The 26,930-nt window shown below is 34.2% G+C and overlaps 2 protein-coding genes across 4 annotated transcripts; both read left to right on the top strand.

Annotated features, from left to right (window-relative positions):
- The first annotated feature begins 1,024 nt into the window (after positions 1–1,024).
- Positions 1,025–14,787, top strand: LOC109164725 (phospholipase A1-IIalpha-like). Of its 3 annotated transcripts, XM_019313275.1 has the most exons (5): positions 1,025–1,295; positions 1,381–1,732; positions 2,421–3,083; positions 4,292–4,298; positions 14,768–14,787. In XM_019313275.1, exons 1-3 carry the CDS (start codon positions 1,057–1,059, stop codon positions 3,051–3,053), a joined length of 1,224 nt encoding a protein of 407 aa, XP_019168820.1. In that variant the 5' UTR covers positions 1,025–1,056; the 3' UTR covers positions 3,054–3,083; positions 4,292–4,298; positions 14,768–14,787. The 3 variants fall into 3 exon arrangements, with proteins under 3 accessions (XP_019168820.1, XP_019168828.1, XP_019168823.1); XM_019313283.1 differs by lacking the exons at positions 4,292–4,298; positions 14,768–14,787 and adding an exon at positions 14,710–14,724 and having other exon boundaries at positions 2,421–3,067; XM_019313278.1 differs by lacking the exons at positions 4,292–4,298; positions 14,768–14,787 and adding an exon at positions 7,806–7,812.
- On the top strand, positions 13,093–14,892 carry LOC109164748 (phospholipase A1-IIgamma-like). Its single transcript, XM_019313298.1, has 3 exons — positions 13,093–13,379; positions 13,483–13,813; positions 14,064–14,892. Exons 1-3 carry the CDS (start codon positions 13,141–13,143, stop codon positions 14,688–14,690), a joined length of 1,197 nt encoding a protein of 398 aa, XP_019168843.1. The 5' UTR covers positions 13,093–13,140; the 3' UTR covers positions 14,691–14,892.
- Positions 14,893–26,930: the final 12,038 nt, after the last annotated feature.

The following is a 26,930-nucleotide window of genomic DNA, read 5'->3' as shown; positions in this document are numbered from 1 at the left end:
AGGGGTGCGAGGCCGGGGTCGCGTGGTGCGAATGGTATGCTATGGCGCCACGGTGAACGTGCCCGGGTGTGACGATGGATACGGGAAGTGGTGAGCGAGAGTAAGTACCTGGGACACATGGATGTCAGGAGAGGAGAGGGGGCATGCTATAAATATGGGCCCTGGATTCTTAACAAGCGGTAACAGAGACATAATAGGCACCTTGGTCTAGTGGTCTAGTCTATGCTCTCACCCAGTCACCTGGGTTCGATTCTTAACAAGTGGCCTGTACCTCGGGTTTTGTACGTACTATTTTGGGCCTAGCGCCTCGGGTAATAAAGTCACTATTTTCCTACCCCCATTCTATACCTCTATACCCAGTTTATGGTGGACCCAGTCTCAATAAAACCATCAAATATCATTATTGCCTAAAATATGGTTTAAATTGCCACTAAAAACAAGAGACATCCAATTAACTTGTTGGGAAAATAATAATAATAAAATTTGAAAGGACGAAAATATCATTAATTAAAATAGAATTTCACCAGAAAAGTCATTGAAAAGACCAAAAGTGTGTAAAATATTATAGTTTAAAGTGTTAAATAACAAAAATGATAGTCTATGATTAAATTTGAAATTGCAACAAAGTAACTCCGTCAGTTTAAAGTGTTAAATAACAAAAATGATAGTCTATGATTAAATTTGAAATTGCAACAAAGTAACTCCGTCAGAATTAACTCTTAACAAATATTCTCAATAGTTAATAATAATAATAATAATAATAATAATAATAATAATAATAATTTTAATTTGCCAGGCTTTATGCAACAATTTTCATAAAAATGTCGTCTAATTAATGAATAGTAAAATTCGATCGCCAGCCGGCCACGAGGAGCGCGAGCGCTTTCGTTTGATTTTTTATTTTCTTTGGAATCTCACGTTTTCAATGATATATGTGTTTTGGTGGACGGATGAGATGAATGGCATGGCTGAGAGATGTATATAAAGCCAAGGAATATGCACGTAGCTTCACCACCACAACATCTAAACAAAAAAAGAGTAGAGAATTGAAGGGAGATGAGTGACACAGGCATTGCTGAAAGATGGAAGGTTCTAAGTGGGAGTGATAACTGGGAAGGGCTACTGGACCCTTTGGATTCGGATCTCCGCCGCTACCTCATTCACTACGGAACCATGGTTTTACCCGCAAGCGAGGCTTTCATAAACGAAGCAGCTTCCAAAAATGTGGGATTATCACGATATGCCAGGAGAAACCTCCTTGCCAACTGTGGACTAGTGAAGGGAAACCCTTTCAAGTATAAATTAAACCTTCTCTTTTTCTCTCTTTCTGTTCTCAATTTCTTATTCACCCATGACCACGAGCTTTATTTAATGTTTCAGATATGAAGTGACCAAATACTTCTATGCACCATCAACAATCACAGTCCCAGATGATGAGTATACCGTGAGGCCAGCGCGAGTGGATGCAGTGCTAAAGGAATCAAACTGGATCGGATATGTTGCTGTGGCCACGGATGAAGGAAAAGTTGCTTTGGGACGGAGAGACATTCTGATTGTTTGGAGGGGAACAAGGCGAGACTCTGAGTGGAATGCCAATTTAACATTCGTTTTTGTTAAGGCGCCATTATTCTTTGGCCAAGACTCTGAACCGCTGGTGCATAAGGGTTGGTACGATATGTATACCACCATCAATCAAGATTCCCAATTGAATGACAAGAGTGCCAGAGATCAGGTATATATCATTTTATTTAATGAAAAGAAACCGAATCCGTTCGCGCCATTCCGCACAAAATAACTCTGTTTTTCAGTTTCATTTTGAATACACTGCAGTTTCAGTTCAACACAATTACAGTTTCGGGATATAATTAACTTCAGTTTCATTCAATATTTATACACTCAAATGTGTAAAAATGTTATTTAATTTTATTTTATATACACTATAGTTTCATTAAAACACAACTACATGATCATTTCGATATAATTACAGCTTCATTGTACAATATACACTCAGATATGTGAAATGTTATTCAGTTTCATTTTATATATACTGCAGTTTCATTTCACCACAACTACAGTATCATTTTGATATAACTGCAGTTTCATTTGATAATATAAAAATAATACGTGAGACAGTGTCGGTTTAGATACACTGTAGTGTCACTCCGTTAACACTAATAGCGCGCCGCTTCTTTACTTAAAAAACGGTGCCGTTTTGATGCACGGTGCATAATCGATTATGCACCGCGGTCTATCATATAACGACTGCTTTTTGAGCAGACCCTAACTGTATGAGGCACTTCTAAGCCGGTATCATACTAATTTCCATTCGCACCAGGCTGGCCCAATTAAAGGGCAAAGTGCTGGCCAGATTGGTTATTATATTGTAGAATTTGACTTGACTTGTTTTGTTATATATATAGATTCGTGAAGAAGTTGCAAGACTTGTTGAGTTATACAAGGACGAGGAAGTTAGCATAACCGTGACAGGACACAGCTTGGGTTCATCCATGGCAACACTAAACGCAGTAGACCTGGCTGCTAATCCAATCAACAATAATAATAAAGATATTCTTGTCACTGCTTTCTTGTATGCAAGCCCCAAAGTAGGGGATGAGAATTTTAAAAATGCCATTTCTAATCTACAAAACCTTCGAGCCTTGCGAGTCTCCGACGTCAACGATATTGTTACAGCAGTTCCGCCGTTTGGATGGCCAGATGGTGGTAACCTACTGCCATTAATACCTTACGTAGATGTGGGGGAGGGTATTGCAATTGAGTCTAAGAAATCCGACTATTTGAAGCCTGAAATTGATAACCTGTTAACTCACGACTTGATGCTTTACATGCATGCAATTGATGGATTCCAGGGGTCTCAAGGTGGGTTTGAGCGTCAGGGATACTTCGATCTTGCCAAAGTTAATAAGTACCAGGGTGCTTTGAAAGACGAGTATCGTATACCGGTGGGATGGTTTAGCGTAAAGGATAATGGAATGGTTCAGCAGGAGGACGGAACTTATATTCTTGATGATCATGAGCCGGATGAGACATTTTAAACAGAAACAGATTCGTGTATGTGTGTTTGTGTATGTTTTGAATAAGATTGGAGCTGAGGCAACTAGCTAGCAGCTTGTACGTGGCTAGCTGTCTTGTCCAATGCATTATATATGCATGTGTGCTTGTATTTGAATTATTATGCATGTCTCAATCATCTTTCTCAGCAATATAATAAAAGACTTGAATTATATATATTGCTTTGCTCCATATATATTGAAGAAGGTCTTTTCTCTTATTGAAACCAACAGAAGGTATGCTATCGTATATATACAGATATGAAAGAAGGAAATTGGACCCTTAATTAGGGTTGGGGATTCAGCCTTTTGGGGTAACAGATATGAAAGAAGGAAAGAAAAGGGAGGGAAAGCATAACAATATAATGATAACAGAAAACGGTTATAGGTAGTTATGAGTAGCATGCCAAGCTGTCAACCATATGTGCTTCCTAAAAGCCCCGCAAGCTGGATTGTATAGATATTGAGCAATGAGCAATCCTAGCTCGAGAGACAGTTGTAGAAAGAACTTGAACAATGAGCTTTGGTAAGAACATCTGCTAACTGATTTTCAGAGGCAATGTGGAAGAGTTTGATGACCCCTTTATGCAACTTTTCTCTTACTAAGTAACAGTCCATTTCAATGTGTTTTGTGCGTTCATGGAAGACAAGATTCTCAGAAATTGCTATTTCAGATTTGGTGTCACAATAAACAGCTGCAGGTGCATCAGGATATACATAGGCCAAATTCAGCAAGTATAGAGTATCCATGCATTGCACTTCACAAGTGGTAGTTGCCAAGGCTTTGTATTCTACTTCTGAGGAGCTGAGGATTTTGACACTGTAACTTGCTTCTTGGATTTCCAGGATATCAAGGCTTAGTCCGTCTTAAGAAAATGCAGAATCTAGTTAGATGCTTAGCTTTCAAATGCAAATCAGATGAGGCTCAGAAAAACAACCCCGGACCATGAGCACTTTTTATGTATCTCAGGACCATGTGAGCTGCTTGTAAATGTATATGAGTAGGTTTATCCAAAAACTGAGATAGTTGTTGTGTAGCAAAACTTATATCAGGTCTTGTAAATTGTAATGGTTAGATATAAAAGTTTTGCAACTAGTCTTCTATACTGAGCATTGTCATTAAATAGTTCACCCTCATTTTTGCTTAACTTGTGTGAGGGGACTGTAGGGCTATGACCTGGTTTAGAATCCATAAATCCTGCATCATGCATCTAGTAATTCAGATCAAGTGCATACTTTAATTGAGACACTGCAATACCCTTCCTTTGTCTGGCCACCTCCAAATTAACCTAGAAAATATTTTAAGGGTCCTATATCTTTGATTTGAATATTGTCATTAAGTAGCATCTTAATCTACATAATCCAGGTCAAATTAGCACTGGCCACTACTATATCATCCACATAGACCAATAAAGCTAAGCCACATGCAAATGATGGCCCTTCACCCTTGGTAAACAAAGAATTATCACGAATGGATTATTTAAACAAAGAATTTACGCAACCACATCCAAATGCAACAAGTGTCTAACATTGTCTAACCTTGAACAAACTTTCAACCTTGTTCGTGTGTTTGGAGGGCTTAGTAACTCAAGAGGACTTTATAATTTGTCCTTGGAGTGAAGACTGAAGTAGTGAAGGACAAAGGGACATGCTAGAAGATCTGTCTTGCAAAGGATTGTTAGAGAGATAGAGTTAAGTAATTAAAGTGGAGCGACTTTGTAATCAAGTTTGGTTAAAGAGCTACTCAATTGTATTTTTACCAAAAAATACATAGTGAAGTTCCTCGCCTATATCTATACTATCTATACTATATATAAAAATAAAATCCTGAACTTTAACTTCTAGCCCAATTACTAAAAAATCTCTCTTTCTAATAAAAATATATTGTTTTCTATTTTCTTATTCGTAGTATAATTCTAAGTTAAAATTCTTATTCTTCCCCCAAAAGGTTGAATCCCCGACCCTAAGGGCCCCCCCACACTTCGACCCGACAGAGCATTGTGGAAAGATGTAAATCACAGTGACTCAAGTTAAAATTCCTATTCTAATATTATAAAATAGTTTATGGTAAATGAGTTGTTTTTCAGAAAACATTTTTCTTTTTAATTTTTGGCTGCACAGCAGAAAATTTATATTATTAATGTTATTATTATGTAATAATGTAATAATAAAATAAAATTACAATAATAATAATATTAATATTAATAATATAATAATAATAACCAAAACAAAACTATATACAAAATAAAATTTAAAAAAAAAAAACAAAAAAACAAAACAAAGCGGAACCACGAGCTCCCCTTTGTAAATGATGTGGGATCATTTTGATCCCACATCGAAAATGCTTGGAAAGAAGAGCTTTGAGCAATGCTCCTCTTCCAAATATAATTGAGAAGCCAAAAGACTCTTATTTAAGAAGTCTTATCTTAATGACTTCTTATTTTAGTTTTTCTTTTAATAAAAACATTTGACAGACAATGATAAATACTAAACAATGATAATAAAATCTTCAAAGTTATAGCACCGCATGTGTACATCTAGACATTAGCTATTAGTTACGAAGGTTTCTTTGATAGCCCTTTTAGAGGTACGTTGTGGTGGTGATATAAAATAGACTGCGCAAATAAAATAACGCAGAACACAACACTCACGCACATTGTGTACAAATCTCACGCACATTAATCCACCGCACATCCGCACGGGAAACAACAAATGCACGGGAACCTTTCACTATATATATATATATATATATATATATATATATATATATATATATATATATATATATATATATATATATATATATATATATATCTATAGTTCTAATAAGAGCCAATAATGTTAGGCCCTTAACTGGAATAAAAAAATGTCGGTACTAATTGTTTCTTAAAATGAATGGTTTATATTATTTTGATTTTAGTATTTTTAATGATTTTCCTTATTTACCGTTTATTATATTATTTTCTTTCCTTAAATAACCTAAAATTCCGTTAGTATAAACTTTATTAACGGAATATTCCGTTAACTATTTATTATTCTTAACTTACTCATTAATTTCTATAAGAAAGGTCTTAGGTTCGAACCTCATTCCAATTAGAGTTAGCATAATTGTTAAACATATACTACGAATATGTTAAAATGTATTAGAAATATAATATAAAATTTAACATAAACTTTGATAAAATAATTAGCCCGACTAAATAGATAGCATTCAATGATTATAAATCAGAACTTTGAAAATCATTTGATTTTCTTTCATTAAAAATAATAATAAATTTAAGTTCAGTTTTTTTTTTTTTTTTTCGTTTAATTATTCTTCTTTTGATTATTGAGAACAAAACTTAAGGGTCCGTTTACTAACAGAAAATTGTTTTCTGTTTTTTAATTTTTCAGTTTTCATTCTCTATTTTCCATTCTCTGTTTTCTGTTTAGAAAACTTGTTTACTAACTGTTCTCTGTTTTCTAATTTTTCAGTTTTCACCTAAATTTTAGTTTAGATAATATTAATATTTTTTTTAGCTAATATTTAAAATATTTTTTTTGGATATATTCATTTGAATGACATGTATATGATATATAACTTTTACTTTGAATTCTAATATATGTGAGATTTCAATATTCGATATCTGGACCGAACTTCTATTATGATGTAACATAATTAAAAATATTCGAACTAATAATCTATTGAGTTCAATCAAAATCTAAAACATTATATAGAGTTTTAATTCTTAATTTTGATAATGTAAATAATGTCTAACTTTAAAGTGTAAGCCAATAAATTATGTTTAAATAAGTAAAGTAAGTAGAAAGATAGAAAATAGTGATAAGTAAAATAAGATGATAATGAATGTAATCATAGTAACTTGGTTATAGTGACATATAACTAAATAGATGATAGATGATTCTGTTTTTCATTTTTTCGAAAAAAGTTTTTAAGTGTGTTCCAGTTTTTCAGAAATTTCCAAAAATTATTTTCAGTTTTCAAAATGGAAAACTGTGTTAGTAAACATGTTTTTTGTTTTCTATTTTCCAGTTTCCGGAAATTTCCAGTTAGTAACGGCCCCTAATATTTCAATTATGCTTTTATCAATGCATGAAAACTTCTAAAGAAATTTGTAAGTTAATTTTTACTATATTATTATAATAATAACTATTGTAACCATATATTTTGAATTATTTATTATCATCATCTATTGACAGCAATGTCATTGACAAACTCTCAAAATAATTTGTCTCAACAACGAATGGAAATTAAAAAAAAAAATCAATGATTTCATTGTGTGGATGAAAAGTATATACGCCACTTTATTCAATCGTTATGCTATGGAACTGAGTCCACTTTGCAATGTGGACACACTTCTATGTTCATAATTACTGAACTATATGTTCATAATTATAAAGCTATATATTCATAACTTTTTAACTTCATATTCACAATTATTGAATCTCTATATTCATAATTACAGAACTATATGTTCATAATTATAGAACTATATGTTCATAATTTTTGAACTATATATTCATAATTATGAACAATTTTGGAACCGTGTCCACCTTGCAAGGTAGACACGGTTCCACAACATAATTTTCCCACTTTATTACTCTTATTACTTAAATTAGTAGCTACAACAAAAAATAATACATATGCATTTAATTAATTTAGAATTAGATGTCTCACAACACATGAAACATGTAGGGGAAAACTACCACTACCAAATATCAACATGTGCTTGTAAGATAAAGAGTTCATAGCACAACTAAGATCTTAGTCATATACACAACAAGACAAATCTAAAACTTCATACACCATAATCTCATTGCATGATGAATTCCTCTGTGATACCACTAATAACCCAATTGCACATGACACACTACCAATAACAAAAAAAAAAAAAAAAAAAAAAAAAGGACATGTACTGAAGATGAAAACAATAAAAATACTACACAAAAGAGAATTAGAAAAATTTAAACCAAAAATAGTATTTATTTAGACTATCGCTTTTAGACTTAGTACTTAGATTAGCGTTATTACAAAGTTGCAAACATTTATTTTTTTGACAGTTATATATAATCAATCTCTCATATATTATCTTGCATTTATATACTTTAAATTACCAATTTAAATAAACAAATTCAACATTTATTTACCTATGCATGAACATTTTTTTTTTTATTTTTATTTTATGAACATCTTCTATATAATATTGCATTGATATACTTTGAAATACTTGTTTACAAATAAGTATTGGGCATTATCCTATTCGCGCAAAGCGCGTAGAAAAACTAGTGTGTGTGTGTGTATATATATATATATATATATATATATATATATATATATATATATATATATATATATATATATATATATATATATAGAGAGAGAGAGAGAGAGAGAGAGAGAGAGAGAGAGAGAGAGACTAATAAAGCGACGAATTATGGCTTTAGCTATGTGGGAGGTCTAGGGTTCGAGCTTCGGTGTAGGTGTAGATTGTATATGTGGATATCCCTTTTTCTTTGTATTAAAAAAAAAAGTTAGGAAAATTTGTTGTACATACATACGACCAAAAGGTGAAGACTATATCTGTCGTGCATACTATTCATCGATCAAACTAACTCTTTTTTCATTCCTTATTTTCTTTAGTAATTTTTAATTATTTTAAAATTTGATTTTTTTTTTTTTTGTGTTGAGTATTTTTAAAGTAGTTTCTAAATATATAAATTTTATATACTAATACTAAATTTAATATTATAAAAAATTTAATTAAAAATGACTTCAATCAAACTTTATTAACTGAATTGGACAAATAAAATAGGACGGATGAAGTATATCATACTCATGACTCATAAGACAACGAAATATTTGAAATAATTTACTTTTTTTTTTTTTATGCGGACGCAATTATTCACGTAATATTTTGGAGAAGATATGATTTGCTGCCTTGCTGGCCTGATCCCTTACTAATTATTAACCATTAGCCATTAGTTAGTACCATACTCGTCTTTTAGCAAATATCATCGACGGCCTGATTTAGACATAGTAATCATATAAAGCCCCATTGGGAACAAAAATAATCAGAGAATTTGATACGTCATTGATGGGCATTGATCCTATAGTAAGAATAATGTATATTATCTTATATATGTAATTACAAAAATAATTAGTATTTATGCGTAATTGGTAATTAAGAAAATAATTAGTCATTCTATTATTATAATTACATTATTTTAGGAAGTGAGATAGTATATATAGGGTATTCTATATAATGTTAAAGGTACGCAGAAATCATTTATATTGAAAAGTTCTTCATTTTCTTTCGCTATACTGTTTTCTTTTGGAGCTACCGTAACTCGAATACGGATTGGAGCCAGAAGCCTGCTCGAAAGGTTTTTTCCGTTGCGTACTAAATTTCAGTACGTAACATTGGTGCTCTCATTAAGAGGATTTGTGAATGCAGTACGTAACATTGGTGTTTTTATTGATTTCATTGGTGAGAGTATCCCCTATCTTTTTTATTTTTTATTTTGTTGTTTTTATTTCATTTTTGGCAGCATCCCTTAAAAAATGAAAGAAAAAAAAAAAAAAAAAAACCAAGCAGAAAAGACTAAAGAGTAACTAGAATTTACTTTTCTTCCATTGTTTAATCCTTTCTTTTTCTATTCGAATATCAATAAAAAAAAAATCTCAAATAAATCAGAAAAAAAAAAAAAACCACAAAAATTTTCCTCATTCTTATTCTTTTTCTTTGTCATTACCTTTATTTTTTTTTTCTTTCATCACAATTCTTACATACCGTCATGACAAATCGGTTAGTAACAAATCGCTCAGTTACGTTTTCACCCATCATCAAACTATTTACACCAATAATCTGAATCTCCAACTTCAAACCATTAATCAAACATTGAAAAGTTTGATTGTATCAATTAAGGAGATTAACCATGTAACTAGCAATTATTCGTCTCACAACAGTCTTCATAAATTGGAAAAAGATCAAAGTCAACTAGATGCTCCGAGAAAGCATGTAGATATCCTCAAGGAAACAATGCCAAAAGATCAACTACAATTTGAAGTGTCAATGCATGTGGTTGATAATAAAAGTGTTCATGATCTCAAGGAGAAAAATTTACACATATTAGACAAGCCGCCCCCAACCCCACCTAATATCCCATTGACAGTTGAAGAACCAATGACGATTATGAAGATTTGTACAAGTTTGAGTTCTAATAAGGAGGATGAAAGTGCACCAGAAAAGATTTATGTATCACTAGTTTCTCCTACAAAAGAAATCTACCTCATGAAAAATCCAGTTTATATCCAAGAGAACACACTGTAAAAGAAAATGAATTTTGTTACCGGGTTACACAATGAGGAATTCTCATTTGTGCAATGGTATTTGTTCGGTCGAGCCTTGTACCTGATGTACAATCTTCCTAACATTTTTCAACCAAAAATTTGGGTTGAATATTTGTGTTGGGTAGAACTCAAAGAGACGAACCATTTATACTTCCACCTTGAGGACAAGGTGATTTTCGAAGGGGCAAGGAGTGATACGCCATTGATGGGCATTGATCCTGTAGCAAGAATAATGTATATTACCTTATATGTGTAATTAGGAAAATAATTAGCATTTATGTGTAATTGGTAATTAGGAGAATAATTAGTCATTCCATTATTATAATTACATTATTTTAGGGAGTGAGATAGTATATATAGGGTATTCTATGTAATGTTAAAAGTATGCAGAAATCATTTATATTGAAGAGTTCTTCATTTTCTTTCGCTATACTATTTTCTTTTGGAGTTACCGTAACTTGAATACCAATTGGAGCCAGAAGCCTGCTCGAAAGCTTTTTTCTGTTGCGTACTAAATTTCAGTACGTAACAGACTTGAAATGCACATGTTTTGTGGAGAGTGTTGACAATACACATAATGTAAAATAATAAGTGTAATGTTGATGCATATTATCAATTTATCATTAGAACATAATAACAGGTGACACGTTTTAATTTTAAAATTCAAAATTATTGATGCATATTATCATTATTAATAAATTAAGGTTTTAGGCAATTGGCGCGTACTAATGCAAATCATAAATGTATATTATCATCCACTGCCCGCCCACCGCTACGTATTCGCAAAATCGGCAAAATTCGCAGCCAGCAGCGCGAGGGCATTAAAAAATTAAGAGCACAAACTTATCCATAATTCTCTATGCCCATAGAAAATACTATATTATTATTCTTCCCAAACAATACTATATTATTATTCTTATCAGGAATAAGGGTCAAATAAACAATCATTATTGTGTGGACCATTGACCATATTTTGTATACTGTTAAATAATGTATATTTAGTATATTTAAAATATACTTTTGTTATGGTCCAAACAATAATTTGCCACAAACCGGCCATCCAACAGCACACAATAATGCAATTGGACCACTGAACCTAAAAAGTTACAATTGAATCCCTAAATTAACCAATTTCATGCAATTAGTCTAATTTGTATGTTTTTCAAGTTTCTAGCAGGTCACCCCTAATTATTATTATTATTATTATTATTATTATTATTATTATTATTATTATTATTATTATTAAATAAACCATTTAACTATTGATGAAAAAGCAATTAGGCCCTCAAACATTACAAAGGTTCAATTATGTTAGGAACAAGTGTAATTAGATTTTGATGATACCTCCTTCTAGACTGGAAGGAGGCAGCATCCGTGTCCTTCCAAATCGGAAGGAGTATGGAAGCGGATGCTGCCTCCTTCACTTGGAGAAGACGACCGTTCGGTCGTCTTCTCTGGTAGGTAATTTTTTTTTTTTTTTTTTTTTTTTTGGTGTCGCCGGATTTTTTTCGCCAAAAATGTCGTTGGAATCTTTTTGATCGGTTATTATAGGTGAATAACCTGTTATTGGGCTTAAACGTATCAAAATAACAAGTGGAAGGGCCTAAGTGCACTTTTTTAAAGTTGAAGGACCTAATTGCTCAGTGTAAGGGCAAATTATGTTGTGATCACGTGCCCACCATGCACATGGTGTGCACAAATCTACATCCATAATTTCTACACTGTATATCTATAATTTCTAGAATCTCGATGAACTAAAATTTATACTTTAGATTCAAATTGTTGAACCATGTCTTCACAAATCAGTGCAGTATAGAAATTATGGATCTACTGTATTTAAATTATTGATTCTACATTTAGAAATTATGAATCTAAAGTATAAATTTTAGCTCACCGAATACATTCTTCATTAAATACATTATCTTACCACAGAATGTTTATTATTATAATACGTGCGAACCAGAATCATTAACACGGTTGGGTGGATTTTTTTTATGGGATACAAAAATAGTACACTTTTAAAAAGTGTGCATAAATAGGTAAAGAGAATTCATGGAGGGTTTGATTAAGAGTGTTAGCTTTTTTTAGGAAAAAAAATAGTAAAAAGGTAAAAAAAAAATTATGGTATGTGTATAGTATTGTAGCAATAAGGGAAAAATGTAGTATATATATATATATATATTGACTCTATTACAATGGAGTATATCTTCAACCTCACCATCAGAATTCGATTATATGACCTTCCCTCAAGGGGAGCCACAGAGATGTCATTTAAGCATAAGGTAGTATATATGTATAATTGCTATTAATTAACCTCATTAATTCCTTAATCATTTATAATGCATACAAGTTACTTAATAATAATTTGGAAAGTTAAATGTAATTAACAATAATTTGTAACTAGTGTATAATAATAATGAAAAATAATTGTTTAATTATTGGGAATCATAAAAGTAATGAATTTTTTTTTTTTTAACAATAAAATGACGTCGGTGATCCACAAAATAATTTGGCAGGCTGTTATATATGTGTTTTTTTTATTCTTTGGAATCTCACGTTTTCCAATTATATATGTGTTTTGGTCGACGGATGAGATGAATGGCATGGCTGAGAGATGTATAAAAAGGGGAGTATGTGGGGAGTTTCAGTTCACCACCAGTACTTGAGATCAGCACAGAAATCCATAGAAAAATAAAAAAAAGAGTAGAGAATTGAAGGAAGATGAGTGACACAGGCATTGCTGAAAGATGGAAGGTTCTAAGTGGGAGTGATAACTGGGAAGGGCTTCTGGAGCCTTTGGATTCGGATCTCCGCCGCTACCTCATTCACTACGGAGCCATGGTTGAAGTCGTAGCCGATGCTTTCATCAATGAAGGAGCTTCCAAAAATGTGGGATTACCACGATATGCCAGGAGAAACCTCTTTCAAAATACAGGACTTGTCAAGGGAAACCCTTTCAAGTATATAATTCCTCAATTCTCTCTTTAATTTCTTTCTTCAATTCCTTGTATCATTCATATCACCCTGTAGTTATATATATGCATGCTTTACTGTATGTTTCAGATATGAAGTGACCAAATACTTTTATGCACCGGCTCTATTAACACTCGAGTTGGGACCTATAGACTATACTTATAAGCAAACAAACTGGATTGGATATGTTGCTGTGGCCACGGATGAAGGAAAAGTTGGGTTAGGACGAAGAGACATTGTGGTTGTTTGGAGGGGAACAATCCGACTCTTAGAGTGGATTGATGATGCCATATTCCTTTTTGATAATGCCCCATTAATATTTGGCCAAAACTCTGATCCTCTGGTGCATATGGGTTGGTACTCTATGTATACCACCACCAATCAAGATTCCCCATTCAATCAAAAGAGTGCCAGAGATCAGGTATGTATGTATAATTATACACTGCTGGAAATTATGGAATTTCCGACCACTCTGATCCTCTAGTGCATATGGGTTGTTCCAACCATTTTGGTATTCGGACAAATCTTTGTTGTTATTTCCGACATCTTTTTACTTTCAACTTTGATTTAAAGGTGATCGGAAATTCCATAATTTTCAGCAGTGATATTTAAAAAAAATTTGTATATATTGTAGAATTTGACTTGACTTTGTTATATATATAATATAATAGGTTCGTGAAGAAGTTGCAAGACTTGTTGAGTTATACAAGGACGAGGAAATTAGCATAACCGTGACAGGACACAGCTTGGGTTCATCCATGGCAACACTAAACGCAGTAGACCTGGCTGCCAATCCAGTCAACAATAATAATAATAAAGATGTTCCAGTGACTGCTTTCTTGTATGCAAGCCCCAAAGTAGGGGATGAGAATTTTAAGAAAGCCTTCTCTAATCAACAAAACCTTCGAGCCTTGCGAATCTCCGACGTCAAGGATAAAGTTCCAACACTTCCGCCGATTGGATGGAAAGTTGGTGAGACCATAGATTCAAAAATAGATTATGAAGATGTGGGGGTGGGCTTGGTGATTGAATCTAAGAAATCCGTGTATTTGAAGCCTACGGGCCTCAACTATCACGACTTGATGCTTTATATGCATGGAGTTGATTTATACGAGACGACGCCTACGGGAGACTTTGATGTTGCCAAAGTTAATAAGTATCAGGATGCTTTGACAGACGATTATGTGAAAGAACATGGTATACCGGCAGGATGGTTTAACGTAAAGGATAAAGGAATGGTTCAGCAGGAGGACGGGAATTATATCCTTAACGATCATGAGACGGATGATGATGAATGAGAATCGATGTTTTAAACAGAAACAGTTTCGTGCATGCATGCAATATGTGTGTTTGAATAAAACTAAGTCTTCTGTAGCTTCATGAAGACCTTTCTATGCTTATTGAGTGTGTTTTGAATAAAATTGGAGCTAAAATGAGGCAACTAGCCGCTTGTGGCTAGGATAGCTGTCTAGTCCAATGCATGTTTGTATATATAATATATGCGAGCTGAGGTTTGAAAGCTTGTACTGTTTACTTTGAATAATCTTCTTAATTTCTAGCTGTTTTTGCCCATTCCTGCCTTAGCTTTCAACATATAAATACCTGGCATCATTCCCTACCAGAAAACTGTTCATTTGTGAGAAGTAAAACCGTCGCTAAAAAATCATAAACCATCATAAAAGACTTTTTATGACGAGAAATTTGTTGGAAAAATAGCATTAAAATGGCATAAAATGACATGTTAAGTGGCTATTTTGTGGTACAATTATCAGTGGGGTCCACCTCCGATTTGGATCGGGTCAAGGTGGATTCGGGTTCTTCGTAGTGAGACGAAGAGATTGATATATTGTACGCTCAAAACGGATAATGGGTGAATGAGATATTGATTCTCAAAGTAGACCCATTGAGTTGGAAAAATGTAAGGGAAAAGTGAGCTTTGTCCCACATTGATTTGGAAAGAGGATTTCACCCCCCTTTTATACAAGAGCTCTTTTGGAGCTTGTAGAATTGTATAGCATAGAGGCTCTCTCGCGCTGGGGGAGGGGGGTGCAAATCAAATTCTAACTAGAAATGAGATCGAACATACTTGATTCAAGTCTGAGCTCGTATGCCAATTTCTGTATCACCCGAGATCAAGTGATCTGCGCACACACGAAAGTTCAGTCTCGTTCAGCCTCGTGTGCACTAAAGCATGAACTTTCGCGGATCATTCGTTTGTTATAGAATTAATCTTGTATTAATTCCACCTTTTGAATTTTTGAGTTAAATCTCAATAATGGTGGCTGTTTCAGGTGTTACAAATCGTGGATTAAATGCTAAACTAAATGCTATTGATTCCTCACCTCCTATATAAGAAGGGGTGTAGCAGCAGTATTTCAAAACAGACTGAAAAACAACACACACATCACTGAAATTCTGTTTTCCCAGCTCCAAAATCTCTGCTCCTACTCCCTTCTTGTAACTGTGTTCGTCCCGTGCTCTTGTTCGCCGGGTTCGTTCATTTGGGTGCTCAAACGTCGAACCGTTGTACGTTTTATCCTGGGAAACCTAGGCCACAATGCTCCTAGCACTTTTGGGAGGTGGCAAATAAGGTTTTAAGGAAAGAAAGGCACTTTGCCTAACTCGTACTTTTCTTTCTTCTTCTCCTTCTTTCTTGTTTTGGATTATGCTTTTAAGCAAAAATCTGTTCTCCATCTTTTGACATATTAGTTGGATTGGACTTATAATCCGAGGATTATTAGTTTCAATTTTGGTTAATATATATTGGTATATCTTTTTCGTAGATACACATGTATATATAACCTTTGGATCCGTTTATATATATTTGTGTGTATATATATATTTCGGGTAAATATCCAATAATATTTTATATACTTGTTTGTGTATATATAAATATTATTTTTCGGATATTAAATTGATTGTGGTTCATTATCACCAACAATCTTAAAACCTTATTTCTTTTGATAATGAACAAATCGTTGGATTCCAAAAGTGTTGGATCTGTGAGTGTTGCTCGTGGTGCACATTCAAATGGTCGGAACGGCAACGATGTTGCACATTCCGTGATGCCGGTTGATGGCAGCAACATTGGAAATGTTGTTTCCATGGGAGTTGCAAAAACACACGATGGTGCTCCGGAGAACTTTGGTTCACGATCCGGTAGACCTGTGGTTAATGACACACAATTGGTACCTATTGTGTTGCCTAACGGATCGACTAAAAGCCACGAAGGATCCTATGATGGTGTAATGACTACATGGTCTGAGGACTATGATAGTGTTACAAATGACTTCAACCGTAATCGAAAGAAACTCAAGCGGAAGCTTAGCTTTCAAGAAGATTACGAGAAGAAGGAGAAATGCCACTATGAAGCGAATCGTCATCCCGGTGAAAAGGTTGAGGACAATTTCGCTATGTTCAAAACATGTGGATGGTTGGACGAGTGAGGTCATAACCGAGGTACCCCCGATGTGCGCTATGGACCACCCTTCGTGGAGTGGACGGTTGGAAAATGGAAAAAGGCACACAGGTTGAAGGACTACTACGAGATAGGAATAAGGAATTTATTTCCAATGTAGTTTTTCCTATTTATTTATTTTAATAAATGTTGTAGTATCCTTGTGATACATTTTATTGTTGAATAAAATGAATTGTTCCATTTGTGGGTATTGAACTTTGTATATTTTAAAATATTCTTGTGTGATATTTTTAATATATAAAAGATTCAATATGGGTGCGTAATGCATCATGGAGCATTATGTGGAAAATGATAAAATGGCGTAACGGCCGGAATGAAATGTAACAAGCGTGTTACATGTTGAAATCCCGTAACGAACTTCGGTTCAAGTTCATGTAGAACCATAAGGATTTCAAGGATCAATTTGTCAAAAATTGGGATAGCTATATAATCGTGAGCGTCACAGCTCAATTGTTGAATATTTTATTAATATTCTGAGAACGATTATATAAGCGTGATTCAACTAGTCGGAAGATTAGGTTGATTCGTTCTCGTTTATTGTGTTATAATTAACTTGATCAAAAATTCCAAATTATACTAGTATATTTAATTTGAGACAAATTGTGTTTTGGTGAATAATGCTTTTGTAGCACTAATGGAAAGTGTAATTTGGCACTTTGAAGTGCAAATTACAACAATGTAACAGTGCTATTAAGCACTAGGTAGAGTGCTTAATTAGGCACTTTCGGCCACTTGGTGGCTGCACCTTTAGGTGTTGAAAACATAAGCAGTTGGTGCTTTGGTAATAGCAATAAAGGTGCTAGATTATGATTGGTCTTAATGCTAATTTACGTAGCTTAAACCTTTCGTATGTGGCTAAATTAAATTTAACGTTGTAAAAGTGCTATGTGATTATCACGAAAGGAGGTTTGGTTAATTATGTGATTAACTAATGATCCTAGTGCTAAGTAGCACTGTAATTATAAATTAAGCAACCGAATGTTGCTGCAAGTTTATAATTTAAAGCAACAAAGATTGCTTTGGAATCGGTGTGTTAGTTTGGTAGCAATGATTCGTGCTTGGTATAGCATGATTCGTGTCTCATTACTAAGCACTAATTCGTGCTTCAATTTCGGAAGCACTGATTCGGGTTTGTGGCCTTTCGGTCAAAACCAAATGGATTCGTAAGTGCTGATCTGTTCGCACCTACGAGATGTGCTAACGTGTAGCACATGTCTATTCTTTATAAGAATAAAAGGATAACCAAATTAATTGTGGATTAATGCGGTTATGTACGATCGATGTGGTGAACGTGAAACACCTATTGGTGATTTCGGCGCAAGCATTGGTATCGTACTCGAGCGTACGACACGGTATTCACCTCGATCAAACGTTGTCGCCGAACATAAATATCAAGACGTTGATAAGTTCCGGTCTACCTCAAAGTATGTAGGGTGAGACAATACTTTGGACAAGTAAGTACCTTTTAATTAAGGTTACCCACATGGAATTCTTACGAATTGTTGGTACGTAGGAAGTTCTCCTACTAATGTGGGGGTGTCTTGACAAAGGTGTGTATTGGTTCTTAGTACACGAGTCCAAGAGTTTGGATGTACATAAGAACACGAAAGATTGATTCAAGAAATTCACCGTTCTTGGAAGATGTATTTTTGTGAAGGATCAATAAAGGACCTAGCACGTTGAAAGGAACTTTCGGCGTAGCTATGGTTGAAGGGTGTGAAAAAGAACCCGAGCTCAAAGCTGGACGTAGCAAGAGAGCTAGGATTGAAAAATCCTTTGGTCCAGATTTTCTAACGTACATGTTAGAGTGTGATGCGCACAATCTAACTTGTTTACTAGAAAATAAATTGGATTTTCTGACATGGTTGTTAGAAAACGAGCCTCGAACGTATGTAGAAGTGTTGACTTCTACAGGTGGACCAACCCGAGAGAGGCTATCGGGAGTGAAGTAGATTCTATCTTAAAGAATCACACTTGGAACTGATTGTTCTTCCTCCGGGCTGTAAAACCTTTGGATCCTAACAGATCACTAGTCGGAAGATAAAACCGGTTGGTTATATTGAAGTAAAATGGCCGGGCTTATAATTGTAGATTACGTGCAACGCGAGTGCCACGGTTACTTCGATATAAATATTCTCTTGTGATGAGAATGAAATCCATTAGGATGATACTTGCCAATAGCCGTTTGGCGAGACTTGGAAGTTCATCAAAATGGATCTATCGCTTTCTTAGTATACCTGGAACGACCTGAGGGTTTGTGGTTCCATACTGTGAAAAGAAAGTGTGTAATTGGTGAGATCGTTGTATGGTTCAAAACAATTGCCTTAGTATTTGGCGTGTAAGTTTTGATCATACAATGATGAGTAACGAGTTTAGTATAAACAAAGGTGACAAATGTCTACGTAATGCATACGATAGACGAGGTTATCACTATTTGTCTATACACGATAAACTCAACGTGGGTAGTAACGATCACATGATCAATTCTACTAGGGTCATGTTAAATTTGAGATTTGACATGAGACGAGTGAGTTTGGCAGATTTAATCTTCGAGATTGAAATCGTGGGAAGACCGTATGGTCTCGTGTTAACCAATCTCACCGAGTTGATTGAATCCTTGTAAAGGAATGATAATCAAGTGGCTTGAACACCGTTAGATACTAACGTATAACTAGCCATTAATCACGAAGACTGTACTTCTCATGGAGAATACATTCAGATTATTGAAAGTTTTAATTGTATCTAATGGATTGTACTAGGCTGGATATTGCCTTAGCGGTTAACGAACTCGGTAGACATACGAGTAACCCTAGTGTTGCGCACTAGAAAGCAATAGTGGAAGTTATGAGATACTTATGTATGCTCGTGACTTTGGACTGCACAACGTGGGATATCTAGCCGTACTTGGAAAGTATAGCACGGATATCAAAGGACGCTAAGTCCATCAAAGGCTACGTCTTTACGTAGGCCAGTGCAGTTGGTTGGACAGAAATTCTCGAAATGAATTTGTGATAGCTAAGATCCGACGGGATCAAAGCTGAGAGCCTTACACTCGTGTCGCGAGCGAGTAGGCCGAATGGCTATGCCATTATTTTGAGAATGTTCCTAGTGGTGAACTCGTACCTCCAATTTGTGTGCATTGCGATAGTCAAGCCAAAAATTGGTTAAGTGCAGAGTTAAATGTGGAATGGTAAGTCTGGACTTATAAGTCGTAGATATAATACCATTAAACAATTTCTCACAACGGGGGTTATCTCTATTGACTATGTGATGTCAAAAGATAACGTAGCGGCTGCTAACTCGCTAACCCGAGGGTAAGCAAATGGTTGTGGAGAAGTTGGAACGAGGATTGGGTCTAAAGCCCTTGGACTAAAAGTTCTATAGTGGATACCCAACCTTGCTGGCACCTAGGTTCAATGGGACAACTAAATTATGGAACGGAGCGTGTCACTGTGGGGTCTCGGACTCCCTACCACTCCTTGTTAGAAACAGTGGCTCCCGCGCAAGGTTAGCATGTTGGTGCTTCAATGATTCGAGTGTCGGTTGACATGTGTGAGTATGCGGGATACTCGGAAAAGAATCACCTATGTGAGAGAGAAGTGAGGGTCGCTTCAAAGGAGAATTGATGGGCACAATTCTTCACAAACTCTTGCAGAACCAGGATGGTGACCCACGACCAAAATGGGCACACTCATGAGAACAGAGCATGGTTGGGAGGTTCCTGTGTGAGATATGTCATCGTCTACACAAACGGCAGCCGGTTCAAAGACATCGCGTTCTACAGTACAGCCAGTAGAGTAAACATACCTTTACAAGGGAAGGTTCAAAGGGTATAGTGATCCCTACCTATCCTATGCAGGGATCGATCGTTGAACACAGTTTGTTTTCGATTTCAAAATACCCTGAAAATCAATTTTTCATTCATGTGGGGGATTATTGGAAAAATAGCATTAAAATGACATGTTAAGTGGTTATTTTGTGGTACAATTATCAGTGGGGTCCACCTCCGATTTGGATCGGGTCAAAGTGGATTCGGGTTCTTCGTAGTGAGACGAAGAGATTGATATATTGTACGCTCAAAACGGATAATGGGTGAATGAGATATTGATTCTCAAAGTAGACCCATTGAGTTGGAAAAATGTAAGGGAAAAGTGAGCTTTGTCCCACATTGATTTGGAAAGAGGATTTCACCCCCCTTTTATACAAGAGCTCTTTTGGAGCTTGTAGAATTGTATAGCATAGAGGCTCTCTCGCGCCGGGAGGGGAGGGGGAGGGGGAGGGTGGTGGGGGGTGCAAATCAAATTCCAACTAGAAATGAGATCGAACAGACTTGATTCAAGCCCGAGCTCGTGTGCGTCGGCACCTGGGGCACGAATGTCGTCCGGAGTTTTCCAACACTATATGGCCACACCACGAGAGATCACCCGAGATCAAGTGATCTCTCGTGCGCTGTCATGAGGTCACACGAGAGTTTGAATCTCGTGTTGTGAGCACACACGAGAGTTCAGTCTCGTGTGCACTGAAGCATGAACTTTCGTGCATCCCGAAAGTAACTGAGCTGAAACAGCGCGGACCATTCGTTTGTTCTGGACTGTTACAGAATTAATCTTGTATTAATTCCAACTTTTGAATTTTTGAGTTAAATCTCAATAATGGTGGCTGTTTCAGGTGTTACAAATCGTGGATTAAATGCTAAACTAAATGCTATTAATTCCTCACCTCCTATATAAGAAGGGGTGTAGCAGCAGTGTTTCAAAACAGACTGAAAAACAACACACACATCACTGAAATTCTGTTTTCCCAGCTCCAAAATCTCTGCTCCTACTCCCTTCTTGTAACTGTGTTCGTCCCGTGCTCTTGTTCGCCGGGTTCGTTCATTTGGGTGCTCAAACGTCGAACCGTTGTACGTTTTATCCTGGGAAACCTAGGCCACAATGCTCCTAGCACTTTTGGGAGGTGGCAAATAAGCTTTTAAGGAAAGAAAGACACTTTGCCTAACTCGTACTTTTCTTTCTTCTTCTCCTTCTTTCTTGTTTTGGATTATGCTTTTAAGCAAAAATCCGTTCTCCATCTTTTGACATATTAGTTGGATTGGACTTATAATCCGAGGATTATTAGTTTCAATTTTGGTTAATATATATTGGTATATCTTTTTCGTAGATACACATGTATATATAACCTTTTTGAACCGTTTATATATATATTTGTGTGTATATATATATTTCGGGTAAATATCCAATAATATTTTATATACTTGTTTGTGTATATATAAATATTATTTTTCGGATATTAAATTGATTGTGGTTCATTATCACCAACAAAATTTATCGTCGCGACCCGTCGTTATATCTTCCGCGGTTAATAACAATTAATGACGGGATATGATATCATCATTAGTGAGCATGTCGTTACATCTTCCGCGATTAATAACAATTAATGACGAGATATGATACCATCATTAGTGAGTATATAGTAATAGTATATTTACTGTCACTAAAATGTTCTTTTTGTGGCAAAGAATCCCGTCATTAATACAACTATTCACTAACGTAATTTCCTCTCATCTATTCTTTTAATGATGGAGAATCCCGTCATTAATATTGCTATTTACTAACAAAATTTCCTCTCATTATAATAGATTTGTCCTGTCACTTTATGTTATATTTTATTGTCAAATATTTTTTTGGAGGGGAACAAAGCGAGGCTCTGAGTGGAATGCCAATTTAACATTCGTTTTTGATAAGGCGCCATTATTCTTTGGCCAAGACTCTAATCCTCTAGTGCATATATAAGAGCATCCACATTAGGAGAGAATGTGGAGTTATTTCTTACATTAAATCTCTACTCTTAATTAAATTCTTTCTGACATTTTTGATGGAAGAAGAGAAATTTTTGAGGAAGGAGTGGATCCCTTTTCTGGTTGAGATTCTGGAGTTTGGATCTTTAAGAGCTAAGGAGGATGCACCTGTTACGTTGCTCTCCTGAATTTATGTGTGAACAGTAATCGGTTCGGTACTGCAATATGGTTCTCCGGCTAGGAGCTATCATATCCCTCCATTAATGGCATTGTCCAACTGCAGTAACCCGACAGCACAACAACCGGTGCGCTTCTAACCATATATATATATATATATATATATATATATATATATATGTATATATATATATATATACATATATATATATATATATATATATATATATATATATATATATATATATATATATATATATCTTAGCAAGTTAGCATGTATGATTTCAATATGTCATTATTATTATGAAATTTTAGTGTGTATAAAATGAAACTAAAAAGCAAAATTAATAGTTGATTTGGGAATGATATAATTGGGAAAGATTTGGTCTGCAATGAAAAAAATAATGTCATGAAAAAAAAAAAAGAAAAAAAATAATAAAAAACACAACAAAAGCTGTGCGCGAACGGCCACACGGGCGCGTGCATTGCACAATATACACTCAAATATGTGAAATATTATTCAGTTTCATTTTATATACACTGCAGTTTCATTTCAACACAACTACAATATCATTTTGATTATGGTTGCAATAGGCGTTAGGCGCTAGTCGGGCGATAGAATAGCGCCTAGACGGCCTAAACAGCTAACTTAAAAAAAAAAAAAAAATACGATAGCGCGCCTGAAGCAGTCTTTAATTATTATTTTTTTTTTTTTAAAAAATCAGTTTTCTTATAAAACACAGGTGACACGTACTAGAACAGACAAAAAACTTTAATTTCAAAATTAAAAATTATTGATGCATATTATCATTATTAATAAATGAATAAGGTTTTAGGCAATTGGCGTATTAGTGCAAATCATAAATGTATATTATCATCGACCAGCCGCCCACCTCTACGCTCTACGTATTCGCAAAATTGGAGAAATTCGCAGCAGCGACCAGCGCGAGGGCATTAGAAAATTAAGAGCACAAACTTATCCATAATTCTCTATGCGGATAGAAAATACTTCCTTTATCCGCACGAATTTAATTCACTGATTCAATAGACTGTAATATTTAGAAGAAGAGACCACGATTCAAACTTTTACTGAGTTATTAAATTATTGTTTTTCAAATGTTTTGTCAAATCAGGAGTGTGGCAAACCTTTGGGCAGAGGAATCAATTTTTGAGAGAAGAAGAAAATTGTTTTTTTTTTTTTTTGGGGATTAAGCACCTAGCTAGGGATTTGAACACGTAGTTGGTGGAAAGCTATTATTATTATTATTATTATTATTATTATTATTATTATTATATTATAGAGTTAATTATATTTTAGTCTTAAATTTATAGATGTAAGCATACTTTTAGGAGATGTATTTAATTATTACTATTGTAGAGTTTTAAAAACTTTTAAAATGATAGATTTTTTAAAAACTTTTGATGGGTTCTAAATTTGTTTGAACTTTGTAAGAGTCTAAAAAAGATTATATCTTGAATAGATACTACAATGTAATGGAGTCAGTAGCATTCAAAAAAAAAAAAAAAAAAAAAGAAGAAGATTATATCAAAAATATTTCTATACTTCTATGAATTGATTTATTTTTAAAAAGTCTACAAAAGTAAATAGAATTTGAATTTGAATACATTGTTACAACGTTTTAATGACTTTGATTCTTATTATTTACAAAAAAAATGTTATAATATATCATAAAATTATTCTTCTAGTTCTTCCTCAACATCGACATTCTCAACTTCATTATTTTTATTCATAGTACGGTGAGACATTAAATACACACATACAAATATTTTATAACTTCTATTGATACATTATTTACAATTTAAAATATTTTAGGACGGATGGAGGAGCCACGATGGACGGAGGAGGTCATCGACAAGGGAATTTGGCGGACGGAGGGGATTTTCAGATCGAATTTGGGAGATTTGGGGGATTTTGGGTTGTTGACAAGGAAAAGGGTTATTTGGGGGATTTTGGGTTGTCGACAAGGAAAAAAAAAAACCACGAAACCTTCTTTAAAGGGTGCCGCAGATACCCATACTATGATCTGCGGCACCCATACTATTATTTTTTTAATAATTTAATATGCGCGGCACCTTTTTCTAGTTGGTGCCCCTAAAATAATTTTATTTTCGAGGCGAGGCGACACCCATTTCCAGCGAGAGATCAAACTCTGTGCCTCTTGTATGCAAAGCAAGCATTCTACCATTCGAGCTACATCCCCTATTTATGCTTTTGTAGTCAAAATGCAATCTATATATCTAATACAGAAATCAGTATTTACAAAAAATTATCAAAAACCACTCCTATCAAAGTAAGGTTTTGATCTTGGGACCTGTGGATTATGAGCACACCATGCTTCCACTACACCACTCTGATCTTGATTTTTGTGTCTATTATTAACTTATTTATCCTTTCTCTCCGGTGGAGTATTTCTTTGTTATTTGATTATGAATGTAAACGCTATTATTTACAATAATCCTTTATTTATTATCGAAGTTTTTAAAGGTTTAACCGTTAACCGAATCGAACTTTGTATTACCGAATTAACCGAACCTAAGTATTTTTAGGATAATCGATCGGTTTACCGATTAACAGAAGTTTTTTAAGCTAAACTTTTAAATCTTTAAATAATACCTATAATAATAAATTTAATTTAAATAATATTTATAATAATAAATTCATTAAAAAATATACAAACACAATATCATAACAACACTACAAACATAAAAGCACAAATTATAAAGTTTAAACATCCATATATATATCTATATATATATATATATATATATATATATATATATATATATATATATATATATATATATATATATATATATATATATATATATATAATTTCGGAGAACCATTTGGTTAATTCGGTTAACAGATATTTTCAAACTGAATTAACCGTTAACCGAAATTTTGTAAATCCTTTAACAATTAACCGAACTGAAGTTTTTCGGATGTAGAAAGGTTAACTGAAATTCTTCGATTTGATCGGTTATCCGAAGTTTGCACACTCCTAGTTTCTTGTATTTATATGAGAAATGCATGTCCCAAATAAGTTTCTTGTATTTTAGAGAAAAAAAATTCATTTTGAATTTTCAAGAAACTCATTTAGGACTTGCATTTCTGACAAGAAATATAGGTCCTCAAATGAATTTTTTCTGAAGTTGTACATTTTTAAAAATCTTCCTATTTTTGTCATCACCTTCTCATTTCTTCATATTTCAGTCATTTACCCATATACCATATACCTGCCTGGCATTGCTTATGATCCATAGTTATAAGTAGTTGCACCTAGATGCATGAATGTTTGCGGGTGGTTTTCAGAGATATTACTACCCGCTGAACTCAGATTAATGAATGTTAACAAGGCAAAATTACATGCACTTATAGGTGAAAGTAGGTGCACCCAGGTACATGATTGTTTGCGGGAAGTGAATGTTAACAAGAAAAAATTACATGCACTTATAGGTGAAAGTAGGTGCACTTGTAAGTGATTTTTACTTGCACTTCGATGTTCAATTACTTACGAAAATGCCACCGCGTTTTTTTTAAAGATATTAGATCTGGACACGTGTCGCGTGCTGATTCGTTCACATATTCCTTCCTGGGCACTTAATATATATATATATATATATATATATATATATATATATATATATATATATATATATATATATATATATATATATATATATATATATTCATTTCATTACAGAGGGATCCTCTGTAGTGAAATTAAACTTTTTTTATTGACTGCGTCCAGTTTTCCGACCACCGGTGGTCGGAAAATCTGGACCCCGCCGGACTATTCTCTTGGCCATTTTTTGCAACGGTCTTAGAAAAGTGGTCGCTATTTCCGACCACTCTCTCTTGTGGTCGGAAATAGCGAGGGGAATTTTTTCGAATACCGAAATTGGTCAGAAAAGAGATCGGAACAAGCGTTTTTGACATAATTAAGGCCATTTCTGACCACTTTCCGGTGGTCGGAAAATGGCAACATCAAACAGAGATCATCTCAATAATAATAATAATAATAATAATAATAATAATAATAATAATAATAATAATACAGAGTA

Source organism: Ipomoea nil, unplaced genomic scaffold (genome assembly GCF_001879475.1).
Source record: "Ipomoea nil cultivar Tokyo-kokei standard unplaced genomic scaffold, Asagao_1.1 scaffold0317, whole genome shotgun sequence".
In the NCBI taxonomy this organism is placed as follows: domain Eukaryota; kingdom Viridiplantae; phylum Streptophyta; class Magnoliopsida; order Solanales; family Convolvulaceae; genus Ipomoea; species Ipomoea nil.
The sequence above is the reverse complement of the archived record's forward strand: the minus strand, read 5'-3'. Positions and strand labels throughout refer to the sequence as shown.